At 42.8% G+C, this 17,004-nt stretch overlaps 1 protein-coding gene across 4 annotated transcripts in view; it reads left to right on the top strand.

Annotated features, from left to right (window-relative positions):
- The window catches only part of CNTN4 (contactin 4), a 770,042-nt gene that overhangs the window by 311,543 nt on the left and 441,495 nt on the right, over nucleotides 1–17,004 (top strand). For all 4 annotated transcript variants that reach the window (XM_029601492.1, XM_029601493.1, XM_029601494.1 and 1 more), the window contains exon 2: nucleotides 14,522–14,654. In XM_029601492.1, the coding sequence (XP_029457352.1) occupies nucleotides 14,600–14,654 (55 nt within the window). In that variant the 5' untranslated portion in view covers nucleotides 14,522–14,599. The remainder of the gene's footprint in view (nucleotides 1–14,521; nucleotides 14,655–17,004) is intronic.

Below are 17,004 nucleotides of genomic sequence, written 5' to 3'. Positions count from 1 at the left end.
CTATTTCAACTGCTAATAAGCTGGTTATGAAGAGAAATAAACAGATAAATAAAAAACCATGCTGTAAACTGTATGCAAATGCCAGATGTCTAAAATATAAGATTGGAGAGTTAGTGGATGACATTTAATAAAGATATATTGACATAAGTGGCATCTCAGGGACCTGGTGGAACGAGGATAATCAACAGGGATGGGCACAGATTTTTTTTTTCATTTTCTTTTTTTTTTTTCATTGTTTGTTTGTTTCTTTTTGTTAAAAAAAAACAAAAAAAAAAAAACGAACAACAAATGAAATTAAAACACAAAACTAAAAAAAAATGTTGAGTCCTCAGCCAGAAAAATCCACTCCCTGGACCTTCCTACCCTGCAGTAGAAAATTTCTTCATAGGGCAGAAGCAAAGCCTGGCACTGTTGCTGCTATTGGATATGGTGCTGGTAGTCAATTTTTCCTATACAAAATGACACCAGCAAGTTTATCATATAGTATATATCATATAGTATATCATATCATAGTATATCATATAATATACTATCATATGTATATAGTTTTGTTACTATTTCTTGTTATTTGCAGTACATCACTTGTTATTTACATTATATCTTTTGCTCTGTTTCTGGCTTCTTCCTCGCCTCCCGGTTCACTGCCCCCTCTGCTCCCATTTTATGTAGGGGCATGGAAAGGCTGCCCTATGAGGAAAGGCTAAAGAAGTTAGGGCTGTTCAGTTTGCAGAAGAGATGACTGAGGGGGGATATGTTAGAGGTCTACAAAATCATAAAAGGACTTGAACAAGTTAATGTGAATCGGTTATTTACTCTCTCAGATAAGGACTAGGGGGCACGCCATGAAGTTAGCAAGTAGCTCATTTAAAACAAATCTAAGAAAGTTCTTTTTCACTCAGCACATAGTTAAACTCTGGAATTCATTACCAGAGGATGCGATTACAGCAGGTAATGTAACTGGGTTTAATAAAGGTTTGGATAACTTCCTAGAGGAAAAATTCATAAACTGCTATTACGGTAATTAATAAGCAATAGTAGCTTGTAATTTATCTAATGTTTGGGTACTTGCCAGGTATGTGTGACTTGGATTAGCCATTGTTGGAAACAGGATATTGGACTTGACGGACTCTTGGTCTGACCCAGTATGGCATATCTTATGTTCTTATGAATATATTTTATCTAGGCTTCCAATATAATATTTTTAAACAACGTATGTGCCTCATGCACACTTTTAACTTCTTTTGTTTTTTCTAATTTCCTCATTTTATCATTATCTACCTTTTTTTAATTAAATGCCTCTGTAATATTAATGCTGTGATAAATGTTTCCACATTAATGTTCTCCCTCCTAGGATTATATAAAAGTTGACTGCATTATGGTCACTATTGCTAGGCCTTACACCTTACACCAGGTCCTGCATTCTATTGAAGACTAGATCTGAAATAATTCCTCTTCTAGTTAGCTTGAGAATCAGCTGCTCCATAGAATAGTCATTTATGGCAATCAGAAACTACCTCCCTAGCATGTCCTGATGAATTATTTACCCAATCAATATGGGGGTAATTGAAATCTCCCATTATTACTGTGTTGCCAATTTTATTTGTCTTTCTAATCTCTGTTAGCATTTCACTGTGTTTTTTCATTCTGGCCAGATGAATGGTAGTATATATCCACTGCTGTTCTCTTCCCTGTCATACATGGAATTTCTATCTATAAAAATTCACCAGTGCATTTTGTTTCCTACAGGATTTTATCCTGCTTGACTCCATTCCATCCTTAGGGGTAATTTTCAAAAGGATTGATATGCTTAAAACTGGGTTTTGCATGTATAAATGCACTTTACCTGTGTTAGTGGGCTTTTGAAAACTTTACTTTCAATGCATATCTAGCATAGCTCTCTGCTTCAACGACAGGGGAGAAAGTCTGATACTTCACTTCCAATCCATAGCCAGCATAGCGCTCTGCTTCAACGGCAGGGGAGAAAGTCTGATACTTCACTTTCAACGCATATCCAGCATAGCTCTCTGCTTCAACGGCAGGGGAGAAAGTCTGATACTTCACTTTCAACGCATATCCAGCATAGCTCTCTGCTTCAACGGCAGGGGAGAAAGTCTGATACTTCACTTTCAACACATATCCAGCATAGCTCTCTGCTTCAACAGCAGGGGAGAAAGTCTGATACTTCACTTTCAAAGCATAACCAGCATAGCTCTCTGCTTCAACAGCAGGGGAGAAAGTCTGATACTTCACTTTCAACGCATATCCAGCATAGCTCTCTGCTTCAATGGCAGGGGCAATTTAGAAAAGAGGATCTATATATAGACAACAACCAACAAGGACTGAATTACATAGTCGAGTAAACAAAAGCATGGGTGTAGCTTGCTTATTAAGGTGGTTACTACCCCTAACTAAACTACATATTCAATTAGATGCAGTTCCAACACTGCTCTCTACATTAATGGTGGGGTGGAAGGGAAATAGAACTAAAAGGTACTAAGAGCCAAGCGTAACAAGTAAGAGGAAAAAAAAAAAAAGAGTGCATAGCTTGCTGGGCAGACTGGATGGGCCGTTTGGTCTTCTTCTGCCGTCATTTCTATGTTTCTATAAAATATTTCAAAACAGCAGACACATTAAGTAACACCCGAAAAATAAAACTAAACAGGATTTTAAAAATTCACGCTCTCTATACCTGGGAACTTTTGATTTCCAGTCACCCTGAGATTGTCGTGGATTAGTGGATGCACAAACTTTCTCCTCTCTTTCATATATTTACACTCACACCCAAGCTCATACACACATACACTTCTTCTCAGACAAACCCACAGGCATCTCCATCTCTTATTTAGTTGGGATCTGCCAGAAATCCCAGGCCTTCCTCTTCATTTCAGCCTGCTGGCAGGTTGGTGTCCACCTGGAGCCCCGTTCTCTCTCTCTCTCTCTCATACACACACAACCCAGACAACTCTTATTCTTTCTCACACACATACCCCAGGCAAGCTCCCATTCACATCCACCCAAATGCCAGGCAGGCTCCCATTCACACACACACACACACACACATATATACACACTCATCCCAGGCAGGCTCCCATTCACACACATTCATGCATCCCAGGCAGCCTTTCATTCACACACACCTACCCACTCATCTCAGGCAACCTCCCAGCCACTCACACACAAATGCAGACCAGCAGGTAGGTTCCATGGGTCATTCCTCCCTCGCTGCTGCCAGTCTGAATCTTCTTCATTGGGGAGAGCAGCCGTTCTGTACCTCCTCCTGTATGCTGGCCTCACTGTAATTCCACACTCGTGGTGCTAGCACTTCCTGTATTCTTCTTGTGCATCATGAGATGAGAATACAGGACGAGCTAGCACCGTGAGTGTTGAATTACGGTGGGGCTAACATGCAGGAGGAGCTGCAGGACGGGCTTCTTCTTCCACCGCCGATGTGATCAGTGGTAGCACAGACCGCTCACCCCCCCCCCCCCCCCCCCCGGGTGTGCCGCCCTGTATAATTGCACAGTTTACACATCCAGTCGTGCGGGGCTTTCTCTGATTTTTTAAAAATCAGTTAGAGGAGTTTCCCCTGGTTTTACCACACCTTGATAGGGTATATATTTGAATCCTATTTACCCATTACACCCCACTCATGATTTTATAATTTTCTATCATATCTCCACTCAATCCTCTCTTTTCCAAGCTAAAGAGCCCTAACTGGTTTAGCTTTCTTCATAAGAGAGTTGTTCTAACACCTTTATCATTTTTGTTCTCCTTCCCTATAAGTTTTCTAATTCTTCTCAGTTTTATTCTGCATTCCTTTCTGAATAATTCTTAACACTGATGCACACTGAGCTGAGAATTTCAATGTGTTGTCCACAATGGAGTGAATTTTCAAAGATTTATGCACATAAAAGTATCAGTTTCCTTAAGTCCATTTGCAAGCGTAAAACCTTTTGAACATTAACGCCCATGATTCCAAGGCCCTTTTCCTCAGTGGTAACTTCTAATGTGGAACTCAGCATTGCATACTTATAGTTAGTATTTTTTCCCTGTGTGCATCACTTTGCCCTTGTCCAGATTAAATTTCATCTGTCACTTACATTCCTAGTCACCAGGTCTTGCAGGGTCATCCTGCATTTCCACATTCTACTCATGTTTTAACCTCGCTGTTTCCTTTTCTGGTTCACTATCGTGTAAATTAAATGCTGGTTCTAATACAGATCCTGGGAGCACTCCATTATTTACTGCTCTCCATTGGGAAAACTGAGCATTTAGACCTATTCTTTGTTTCCTATTCTTTAACCAGTTGCCAGTCCACAAAAGGATTCCGACTCCTATCCCATGGCTTTTTAATTTTTTGAGGAGTCTCTCTTGAGGAACTTTGTCAAATGCTTTCTGAAAATCCAGATATACTATATTGACTGATTCACGTGATTCAAAGAATTCTAATAGATTAGTAAAGCATGAATTCCTTTTGCTAAATCCATCCATTAAGCCATGTTTATCTATAGCCCAGTAATTATGGTCTTAATAGCTTCCAACATTTTACTCGGCACCAACATCATGAGATAGATTTGCATACAATTGAGGCAGTGCATGCAAAACTCTCTCATGCATATTCATTGTGGGTATCCTGAATACCTGGCCTGTTTGTGGCTCTCGAGGACGGGAGTTGGTCTCCCCTGTCCTATGTCATAAGTACCCACATGTCTTTTTCACCAGCACGCTCTAAAATCCTATCTAAATAAGGTGTGAGGCCTGCTACCTTCACACTGGGCAAGCAAGTTACCAACCATCCCTCATGGCCACCAGCCACCCAGTTACCTATATTCCTAATGATCGAATTGCCAATAACAATATCAGTCCTATCCCTACCCTCCTGGGCATACAGCTGAGGAAACATAAGGATAACACATCGTCTGAAAGGCAAGTCCCAGATACAGAGTCAATTATTTCCTTTCCATAGTGATGCTTTCCTTCCTGGTGACCTTGCGTTAACCAAAACAGCAGAGGAGTTTCCACAGTAAAGGTGAGATTGCTCTGATGCCCGGCGCTAACGGGTGTGCAACCCATGTATTTGCATGGAGCAGCACACCTTGGGGAGACAGCGGCAGCAATGATCAGCCAGGGTAGGTGAAGTTGGAGAACTGGAAGATGCTGCTCCAGCAATCCAAAATTTAAAAACTGACAATCCTCCCTTGCCCCCCCCCCCCCAACCCATCTTACCCCATCTACAGGGCCAAAATTCCTAAATGGGGCAGGAGCAATTCCAGGTACTTCTGCTGCATCTGCCAGTATTTAAAAATGACCAGTGCCAAATTTTAAATTCCGGCAGGTGGGGCAGGAGAGCTTGGGGATCACTCTTGCCCCATTTGGGCACTTTGTGCGGGAGGCATAAAATGGGTTGGGGAGAGAGGACTGCAGTGGTGATGGATGGACCTATGGGCATTCCCCAGTGGGTCGATGCCGGTTAGTGCAGGAGGCAACTAATGCACCAGAGCCCTTCCCCCTAGTTCCAGCCAGCTGATGGACAGAGCGGCTGGCACAGTAGAGCCATCCTTCTGTGTTGGCTGCTGAGGCGCGTCTGAACAGGTCAGCACTAACTGAATATTTAATTTCTAAAACTCAGGGGCCAATGATGCTAATCTCATGATGCGCAAGATTAGCATTGCTGGCCGGCCAGTTTTTAAAAAAATAAAATAATTGCTTAGTGCTGGCCTGCTCAGACGCACTTCAGCAGCCAACGCAGCAGGATGGCTCCTTCCAAAAACCGCTGAACTCAGTGCTGATAGCTCTCCGAGTAAGAAAAAAACAAAAACAAATAACCATTTGTGCCAGCAGCCAAGGAGGCTGCTGAAAACTTCAGTGTCCTTAAAGGGGCCATATCTTTCCCCACTTACACCAAAGTATAAATAAAACTAACGTCTGGTTCCAGCTCTACCAGCTGCCTCTTTTATTTGTAGATCAGGAGGCAGGATGTCTCCACTGATCTCCCCATTCCCATCATTGCTGAGCACAAGATGAGGAATGGGCCAGGAGCAGAATTCCCAGTAGTAAGGTAGGATGAAGGGAGAGTGAGACACTCCACAACCCCAGTGAAGCCTTGGGCATTGTTTTTTTTTGCCACAATCCACTCTGGGTGAGTGTCAACAACTTTGGTAGCAATTGGTTATCTTGGGTAGGGATAGCAAGTAAGTATGGAATGGCTGGCAGGTGGATGATTGGTTGAGACAGAGAAAGACAGTGTGCAAGAGAGAGATGGACAGAACGTGTGAGAGAGGCTATGAGGATAGGCTGCAGAAATTAGGGCTGTCCATGCTTGAAGACGAGACGGCTGAAGGGGGGATATGGTAGAGGTCTATAAAATCATGATTGGAATAGAACAGGTAAATGTAAATCAGTTATTTACTCTTTCAAAAAATACAAAAACCTAGGGGATGCTCCATGAAGTTAGTAAGCAACACATTCAAAACAAACTGGAGAAAATTCTTTTTCATGTAACGCACAATTAGGCTCTGAAATTCACTGCCAGAGGATGTGGTTAAAACACCACTACTGAAGGGCGCTATGGCAAGAGCAAGGCAGCAATAATATACATAAACAGAGGTCTAATATATAATTACATATATACCCATAACAATGGTTCAAATAACTATTACAATCACATTTATTATATTTACTATATTTATTATTCAACCAAATACAAAATCAGTATAAATTTTCTGAGGTGCACCCCAAATAATAAAATACTGTATATTACATATCACCACATCTTATTATAAAACCCATCCATTCATCAAACCAGCACACACATACCCATACACTCATACATTATTTATTTATTTATTTATTTATTTATTTAAAAACTTTTATATACCGGTATTAGTATGCATACATCATACCGGTTTACAATGTAACTTTAAAGGTAGAAATTACAATGAACAGGGAGGGCGAACAAGGAGGAGTATACAAAGAGCAGGAGGTGGAGGAATTAAAGCAATAAATAAAAACTGCAACGGACTATTTACAGGAATATACAAGGCGTAGGCAAGATCTTGCAGAAGTCGGTGTACTTAATCAGGGTAGGCTTGTCGGAAGAGCCATGTTTTAAGTTTTTTTCTGAACTTGGCGTAACATGGCTCTAGCCTGAGAGTGGTAGGGAGGGTGTTCCATTGTTTAGGGCCTGCAATGGATAGTGCACGGTCCCTAGTAGAGGAGAGGTGGGCTTTTTTCAAAGAGGGAATGGAGAGGGTGCCTTTGTTGACAGTGCGAGTGGGTCGTTCAGTGCGTATAGGACGAAAGGGTTCATCCAACCAATTGGAATTGTGCGAGTGGATGGACTTGTGCACTATGGTTAGAATTTTGAAGAGAATTCGGGATGCGATGGGGAGCCAGTGGAGTTCTTTGAGTATTGGGGTAATGTGATCAGCTTTCCTTGAGTTGGTGATGACCCTGGCGATGGCATTCTGGAGCATTTGTAAGGGCTTGGTGGTGGAGGAGGGTAGGCCAAGGAAGAGGGCATTACAGTAGTCCAGCTTTGAGGAAAGGGTGGCTTGGACGACGGTGCGGAAGTCATGATAGTGGAGGAGGGGTCTGAGTTTCTTCAGGATGTGAAGCTTGAAGAAACCTTCTTTGAGGATGGAGTTGATCTGTTTTTTGAGATTGAGTTGTTGATCTATGATAACCCCAAGGTCTCTTACTGTGGGTTGGGGTGTTATGACGTTGAAAGCTGGATCGTTGGAGATCGGTGGTTTGGGAGGGAGGTGAGGAGAGATAAGGAGCAGCTCTGTTTTGGAGGAGTTTAGAGCGAGGTGGATGTTGGTGAGGAAGTCATTGATGTTGGCAAGACATGTGTTCCAGAAGGCAAGGGCATCTGAGAGAGAGTTGTGAATGGGAATGACGATTTGAACGTCATCTGCATAGAGGTAGAATTTGAGGCCGAGGTCTGTGAGGAGCTGACATAGAGGTGTGAGATAAATGTTGAAAAGGGTGGAGGAGAGGGAGGAGCCTTGTGGGACACCTTGAGACAAGGGATAGAGTGTGGAGTTGGCGTTTCCTATCTTGACGGAGAACTTTCTGTTAGATAAGTAGGATTTAAACCATAGTAGGGCTAGGCCTGAGATGCCTATTTCGGATAGCCGGTTGATGAGGAGGTTATGGTTGATGGTATCAAAGGCAGCTATTTAAAACATCACCATCAACTTTTACAATACAGTATCCTTCTTATGTATCACTCATGAGATTTTTACAACCAGGAACGTAGACAGGATCAGGAATCAGGAACGTAGATAGGATCAGGAACGAGCACACGACAAGTGTGGCGACCTGTTGCCAAGGCAAGGAATTAGTGGCTGGGCCCTGCCTTAATACCAGGGCCCAGTGACGTCATCAACTGGAGCTGCGGGATGGATTCCCGCCGCGGCCCCTTTAAAATTCAGCAAGGCACACGCACACGCGTGCCTAGAGGGCAGCATAGCGCTGGATGGCAACGTCTCCCCACGGGATACGAGGAGAGACCCGCTGAGGAACGGAGAAGACCGCGGAGGAGCCGGGGATGGCAGAGGAGGCTCGGGTGCGCAGGCGGCTGCCCACTGCCATGAGAGAGGACGAACCGGGACTGGGAGCTGGAAGCTGAGAGTAAGTGGGCCCAGATGCGGGCCTGCTGTGGATGGGACACACAACAATAAATAGCGGTGACTCCTTGCGAAGGCAACGAGGGACTGACGAGAGCCCTTTTATAGGGCTGAAGAGAAGACGCCCAGATAACATCATCACTTGGGGGCCACTGGGCTTTTCCCGCCGCGGGCCCTTTAAATATCCGAGAGAGGTGCGGCCGCGCGCCTAGAGGAAGACCAGGACCGGGGACAGGGCCCAAACGTCAGCGGCTCCATGCCGCGAAGAAGGAGCAGGTCAGCGGCGGCTTCCTGTCGCGAAGGCAGACAATGGCGGCGGCACTCGGGCCGTGTTAATGGCGGCGGCGGCGGCAGCGACAGCACTCAGGCTGTGTTGATGACAGCGGCGGCCTCCAGGCCATAGGAGAAAGACGTCAGCGGCAACCTCTGGGCCGCGGGAAACAGATGGTGGCGGCGCTCTGGCTGCGTTGAAGATGGCAGCAGTGGCTCTGCCCGCCACGAAGAACAGGCGGCGGCGCTCAGGCCGCATCGGAGGTGAGAGGCTGCTTGCGGCTAGGCCCACAAGCAGCATCGTAACATAGCCAGATAAGTCTAGGATCGGTATTTGTCTGTCTTAAAGTTAACCGGATAAACTTATCTGACTAACTTAAAGATAGCCAAGTAAGTGAAGTGCTAACTTTAGCAGCTGGATAGTGGCTGAATATTGGCCTCAAGGAAACATAATATCTCAGTACTTCACTGAGTACTAAAAGGAAGCGCAGCTCCTCTAGCCTAAGCTGCTCTCTATATTCTAGTTGACTTTTTCTTTCCTATCCTGATGAAGATTCTCCAGTTCCTCCAGGAGTCCTCATGCAGTTCTCTCTGTCAGGTTCCAAACAGCTTGATCTCAGAGGAGTTGCCCAGGACACTACCATGTCATGTTTATTGTGAAGGAGCCCTATATATATGTGCTTTGTAATCTAAGTTACTATATCTTAAGCGCAATGTGAGCATATCTTTACCAAACTGTAGCCACATCAGAATTCAGTGCAAATCAGTGTTACTGTACTTTTGTTATATTGTGTTAATGCATCTTTGGCACATTATAATTCTCTTCTATTGCATAAAAGGACACGAGAAGACACATGTTTACTGTATTTTAGAAAGGTGTAATGTCTGGTATCACAGGCTAAGACCAAGTTGTTGTATCAGTGTAGTCTCTATAGCTTATACCTGTAACCCTGCCCTTCCTAGGCTCACTAAAGAATTGCCAGAAGGCTTCTGGAGGGCTCCTGCTCTCCAGGGTCAGTGAGAGGTCAGTGAGTTCTGCCTAAGTGCAGAGCTCTTGCAGTTTGCAAGCATCCTTCCTGCAAGGAGGATTTGGTGAGGGTCATGTAAGCCTGAGTGATGTGCTGAGTCTGATACGGTGATATTGGTGGGTGGTTCATGCCTCCCAAGGGAATGGATTAGGGTGAGAGGTTATTTAAGATGCTTCCACAGGCATCTGAGAGGAGATATTGGAGAGTCCTGGGAGTTGGAGGCTGAACAGATTTCCGAGGCTTATGAGATCTTTGTAATAAAGGAATTTGGATAAGATTCCTGTTTGCTTTTTTCTCATCTGGGGAAGCTCCAGGAATAAAGGATGTTTTCTTTGACAACCTGCTGCCTCCAAGGCCTTGGGGCTAATTGTTGAGTTGCAGAAACTTATCAGTACAGAAGCTGATTTAAAGAGTGACGATTTCTAATTTTTTTTTCATTTTGGACTGTATCCAATTGTCTGACAGAAGATTTTTGCTGAAAAGATTTTGCTGTTATTTTGGATTACAAATAAACTTTTGATTTTGGAACCATTTTCTGGTGTGGACAGTGGACTTTGTGGCTCTTGTAAGTCTTCCCCTTGGGCCTCCCAGAGACATGCTTGTCTCCATTGGCGATCCCTGGGTGACTCTTGGACTGTTCCCGGAGCTGCAGACAGGTAAATCTCAACTCCTACACTTACCAAAGGTGACCCCAGAGAAAAGGGGGTTACATAGTAAAGTAATAATGGCTTGGGCACCAGGAGACCTGGGTTCAAGTCCTGCTTCTTTCATGCATTTTTGTTGTGACCTTGGCAGGTCACTTTATCCTCCAATGTTTCAGGTACGCATAGGGGGAGGATAACTTTAAAAGACCTGCACGTGCGCGCAGATCTGCCCCAATATTTTATTTTGTTATTTATGAGCATTTCATAATTCAGCGTTTTCCCAAAGTTGGTCTCAAGGTGGATTGCAATAAATTTAAAGAAACGGAGACTTTACAACAGCCCTACAGTGAAATCAGAATTTGCAATTAAGGTAGCATTGGGATCCAGCATAGGAAATCCCATTTGTGAATAGTTTCAAGATTCAGTTGTGTCCCTGCTGTGTATAATGCTGTCCTTTGTTGAGGGTTCAAGAAATTGGGTCAAAGATGTGTATCTTAGGGGAAGGCCTGGCTGAAAATAATAGATGCCTAAATTGGCCCGCTTTCAAAACTGACTGGGGCTGAGTGCCTTTATTTATTTATTTATCTATTTTTAATTTTTATATACCGTTGTTCCTGTATGCAATACAAATCACATCGGTTTACATTGAAAACAGAACATAATAATTCGCCTGGAGGCGGTACATAGAACAAGGTTACAGAACTTGGACCAGGGAAAACTATTCAAGCTTAACAATAAAAAATTTAGAACGTAAAATAAAAGTCTTAGCTATCAGGTCTCTTGGAGCATCAAAATCAAAAATGGAGCATTACTGTATAAATGTCACATGTGTCCTACAGCAGGGATTAGCTCCAGTGTAATAGTAGTATGGTACATGGAGATTGCGACGGACAAAAATGGTATATAAAAATGTAGAGAATAAAATCAGATAGATGCGAGCCAGTAGCTCTTGCTAGCTGGAAGCGAACCAGGGGCTCATGATCCTGGAAAAGCTTGGCTTTCGGCACTTATGTTTGCTAGATACCTAAAATTTAGGTGCCAAAATGTAGGTGCCAAAAAGCTGATGGCCAAGGAGGGGGAGTTAGGATGAAGAAAGAAATTTGGCACCCAGTAGTGATTTCAGTACTAGATACCCATGTGTCATGGCTGTTTCAGCCTGCTTATCAACCGAAATCTAAGACGGTAACTTTAAAACAGGCGCACCGTGCGCATGTTCATCAGCCTGCACCCATTTTATAGCATACGCGTGTATATGTGTGCATGTTATCAAATTGCCTGACCGTGCACACATGCATGCAGTTTTAAGTGGACACATGCCTATGTGCAAAAATGCTGCTTCTACTGCAGAAATGGGGGGGATTTAAATAGACACGTGTGCCGATGGCATTACAAGTTTTTCCAGTTCGATCCCAATTTGCCCAAGTAAGGATATGGACTTCCAAACCCCCCCTTGTTTAAAAGCCCCGAAACTTAAAACCCAGCCGATCTATTTATCCTTATTTTATTACTTACATGTCCTGCATAGCAGAAGTAAAGTTACGCAGCACTTGAGACCCCAGCACGCGCCTGTGCGCGTAAGTATTTATGCGCAAATTTCAAGGTGAAATCCAGGAACGCCCACACCCTGCCCCTTTTTTGTAGCTTTTCATTTGTGCGCATAACGGCAAGTATGCACATATGAAGGCACCTTTTAAAATCGGCCCAACATATTCGCATATCTCCCAGTTTTGGTGCCCGCTGAGCTTTAAAAATTCACCTTTAAGCGAATAAACTGTAGTCCTAAATTTAATTAAGTTTCAGTTAAAAACATGGGTACCTTCATTCACCTGAAATTTCTCCTAATTGCAGGTGCTTAATTGAAGTATTGATTGTTTTTTAAAAATTGACCCCTTAAGTTCTTTTCTTGTAATAAAAAGTACTTTTATACACATTTACAGCCAACCACCATTTTCAAACCTTCATTTAATATAACTCCAGGTTACATTGCTTAACAATTTTATAGTTATAATAAAATGTAGTAGAAATAGGATTAAAATCTACATCATTGGTGGATATTGTCAGAGAACGCCTATCCTGTCTGCTCAGTTGTCCCCTGCTTACACTGCTCTAGCTATGGACTTATAATGATAGTGAAGAGATGGAAACTTAAGTGCCGTAATGTTTGGAGATCAGTCTTCAAATAATTATATTACTTACCTTAAAAGAATAATTGTTCTAGAATCTATCTACCAACTTAGCCCCCCATTTCTCAAAAAAAAACCCCACACATATTGTAAAATACGTGTAAATGTACCCTGCAACATTTGTGCACAAGTAAAAAAGATACATTTGCCACCACTTAGCCACATAAGTCTTAAAAGCGTTACTCCTCGGCTAAATAAGATAGCTAGGCAGATCTTAGACTTATCCAGGTATCTTACTTAGCTGATAAGTAGTTCTTTTCAGACTTAATCCAGCTAAGAAGAGACAAAGCTGCTATTTAAGCCGGATAAGTCAGAATTTATCCGGCTAAGTGGTACCCAACTGCTCCCTCACATGTATTTTTTACTTCTTAGTCTAAAAATATACGCGGGAAGATTTTACTGCATAATTTATATGCATTTACCCTCCCCCGGAAGACTGTTTTTACACGTGGAAGTCGGCAGATTTTCAAACACGCGCACATCAATGAAAATACCAGCTTTACCAATTCGTCTACCAGTTTGCCCAGTCCATCTATAGGTCATCTGAGTGCTCCTGGCTCTTCAGCTTGAACTCCCCCCCCCCCCCCCCCCCCCCCAGTTCACCCAGACCACCCACTCAGTCAATATTTCACACTAAAGACATTTGCTAGCACGCCAGTTAAAAAGCAGGTGTAAATTAACCCGAGTGTGCTGCCAAATCTGCAGGCGCCCATTTATTACAAAATAGCAACTTAATCACGTAAATTCGTCCCCGCCCCAGAACATCCTTGGACTGCCCCTTTTTTGCACACAGAAATTTACTCATGAACCCTTACTTATGCATGTATATTTGAGCTTTATAAAATCGCATAACTTGGGTACATGCTACTTGCACGTGCATATGCTCATTTTTCCACACGCAGTCTTTTGAAAATTCACCTTTTTGATTGTAAGCTCTTCTAGGCAGGGACCCATTGTACCTGTATGTAATTTGGTGTAAAATGCCTTGTCTAGGCTGTTATATAAATACTGAAATAATAATTACTGGAGCTCACTGGAGCACAAACCTACTTTATTATGCAGTTTGATCCATTGTCTGTCTTGTGTGTGTCGCTGTACAGGAAATTGCCAAACATCAAAGATCAATTGAGAGCTTCACGGTGGCATTTTTCATGTTAAATAAATTATACATTTTTCTAATCCATCACTTCTTTCCGTTGTGTGGCATGGAAACTATCATCATCGTTTTAATTATAGCTTCCTCCAGCAGATATTTTTGGTTTGCATTGATCATCTCTTGCTGATTATGTGCAGAGAAATGAAGTTCCAGATAGGCACATTCCTATCAGTTAGATCTCCTCACCTTTAAAGTTACTGCATTGACAGCAAAACATAAAATAGTAGCCTGACTATTTCATATCTCTGTGCATCCCTCTGCGCCTCTTACTCCTGAATCTGCCTTCAGTTTTGTCAAAAAAAATTCTAGTTTTTAGAAATGAAAGCACACTGTATCCTTAGCGTTCAACAAGGTCTCTTTCCTAGTTTTTCTGCTGTATTTACACTTTGGATGTCTGAATGCTTCTGTCACTTCCCCTGAGGTCTCTCTTCAGCGATTTGTGCTGTATTCACACTTCGGGTTTAAAACGGAAAATAAATCATTAAGAGCTTAATTGAGTAACCTCATCACTGTATAATCGGTCATATCCCTCTTCATAGAGATCAAGTGCTTAAAAAATGAACTTGAACCTTAGTAGTAACGTTGTCTTCTCCCTCTTTCTTCACAGATTAAAAGTTAAGAAGCCTGAAAGTTACTCAGCAGCGCTTGCTCAGGCATTTGCTGTGTCTGGCCCCAGGAACTGAGAATGAGGTTGCTATGGAAACTCCTGGCACTGCAGTCCCTCATGTTGTGCCTTGCAGGTAAAGTGTCATTTTAAAACTTTGTGATTTAAAAATAGACCTAATTCAAAAGTCCTGCTTTCTACATTATGCTAACTATAAAATTGGCGTAATCGGAGCAGCAGTGGAAGGAGACTGAGAAGGGAGCGCTGCCCATGAATGCAGGGCTAACTGCAGGCCCTGCAGCACTACTGGGGAAACACCTCGGGGCTCAGCAAAGGCACCAAACTCACCTGAGCACTCGCTCTGTGTTTGCTGACACACTTCAGCTTTGTCTAACAAAAGTGAAGAAAGCTGTTTTCCATGTTTCTTGCTTTTAGCAGTCACAGCCTTTGGACAGTTCTTTCAGAACTGAGCAAGTGGTGAATCAGAAATTGTAAATAAATAAATAAACCTTAAGATGCCAGAGAAAACCAGCTGCATGTCATAGAGCGGTACACTGCCACAGAAGAGTGCGCTAACACAGGAGTGGCACATATAAGTACATTAACCACTTGCGCAACATTCAGGTATATTGCTCACAGGTGTACACCAGAAATGCGTATGACACGCAGATCCACTTTCTGGCACTTTACCCTCAGGTACACCACACAAGTCAGCTACACGCAGAAGCATAACACTGCAGGTGCACTATGCACAGGTGTACCACCCTCAGATATTTTACAAAGGTGTACCGCATAGGCATTTCAGACAGATTCACTACACACAGGTGTATCCTTTATTTATTTATTTATTTTTCTATACTGATATTCGATTCCAAATATCACACCGGTTTCCATACAACAGGATGTCAAAGGGCGAGCCTTATGGTGACATGATACAGTATAACAAATTAACAGAGTAAATATAAAGAAAAACTTGCTTTACATAATAACTTTACTAACAGAAAATAAGTTCTGAGTTTAAACTTGCTATGTACAGAGGCAGAGTGTGTGTGTGTGGGGGAGGGGGGGGGAGTTGGCAGTGCCAGGGAAGGAGGACAGGGAGCCGGGAGTTAGTTTTCTGTAGGGAAAGCTTTTCTAAAGAGCCAAGTTTTGAGACTCTTTCTGAAGGAACGCGTAGAGGGGTCAGTTCTGAGAGGAGCCAGGAGGTTGTTCCAGATGTGGGGCCCTGCTATTGATGCAGCGCGTTCTCTTGTGGAGACTCGATGAACTTCCTTAATGGAGGGAGTTGTGAGTAAACCTGTGTTGGATGAGCGGAGGTTCCTTGTCGGGATGCAGGGGTGCAGTGGTTCTTGGAGCCATCTGGTCTTGTCATTGTGGATTGCTTTGTGGATGAGCATGAGGATCTTATATTGAGATCTGAATGGGGCAGGTAGCCAGTGGAGTTGTTTGAGTAGGGGCGTGATGTGATCTGTTTTTTTTTGCTATTAGTTATTGATCTTGCGGCTGCATTCTGATGGAGCTGGAGGGGCTTGAGGGTGGCAGCGGGAAGGCCTATTAGGAGGGAGTTGCAGTAATCTAACTTGTCTATAGTAATATAAAAAATGATAGTAATCTATCATGTCCAAGTGTGTCATACACGTGCACTACACATAGGTGATCACACACACAGACACACTGCTCACAAGTGTGCCACACTCAGCTCCTGCTACTTAGGAAGGAAGCTTCCTGTTAATCTAATCATGTTTTTACTTTCTCCCTTCTAAAGATTCTCATGTGCAAAGGTAAAAACTCATTCTTACCTTTCTTTGGTGTTTCCAATTGTCACCGTGTACTCATGCAGCTTTCTATTTATAGAGGTGTGTTTGTATGACCCACTATTGTTAAATGCTGTGCTAACAGGTAGTGTGTAACTGCTGGTTTTCTTGCTGTATTGTGAGCTACCTTCATCTGTTCATGGGAATCAGAAGATCTGTGCCTTGGAGAGGGGGAACAGCTGTACGAATATTCTCATTGTAATGAGAAAAAATACTAAGCATCTGAAGTTTGTCAGTGAAAAGATCCCTATGATAACACGGGACTCAGCAGCACAGAGTGCACATGTGCTTCTTAAAAGGTGAATTAATACTACAGAGCAGGGGTGGCCAACTCCAGTCCTCAAGAGTCACAAACAGGCCTGGTTTACAGGAATATCCAAAATGAACATGCATGAGATATATTGGCACACAATGCAGGCAGAGCATGCAAATCGGAATATCCACAATATATTGGCACACAATGCAGGCAGTGCATATTCATCTCATGCATATTCATTGTGAATATCCTGAAAACTTTTGAGGACTGGAGTTTAACAGTTCTGCAATTAATTTCAAGGGTAATATAGTTACCTCATGTGAAGTCTCTGAGATTGCACGTTAAATAGCCAATATTGTTCATATGATGGTTTTTTCCTGAAGGATATCCATACTGTTTCATACTTAGGATATAAA

Source organism: Rhinatrema bivittatum, chromosome 4 (genome assembly GCF_901001135.1).
Source record: "Rhinatrema bivittatum chromosome 4, aRhiBiv1.1, whole genome shotgun sequence".
Taxonomy (NCBI): Eukaryota; Metazoa; Chordata; class Amphibia; order Gymnophiona; family Rhinatrematidae; genus Rhinatrema; species Rhinatrema bivittatum.
The sequence above is the reverse complement of the archived record's forward strand: the minus strand, read 5'-3'. Positions and strand labels throughout refer to the sequence as shown.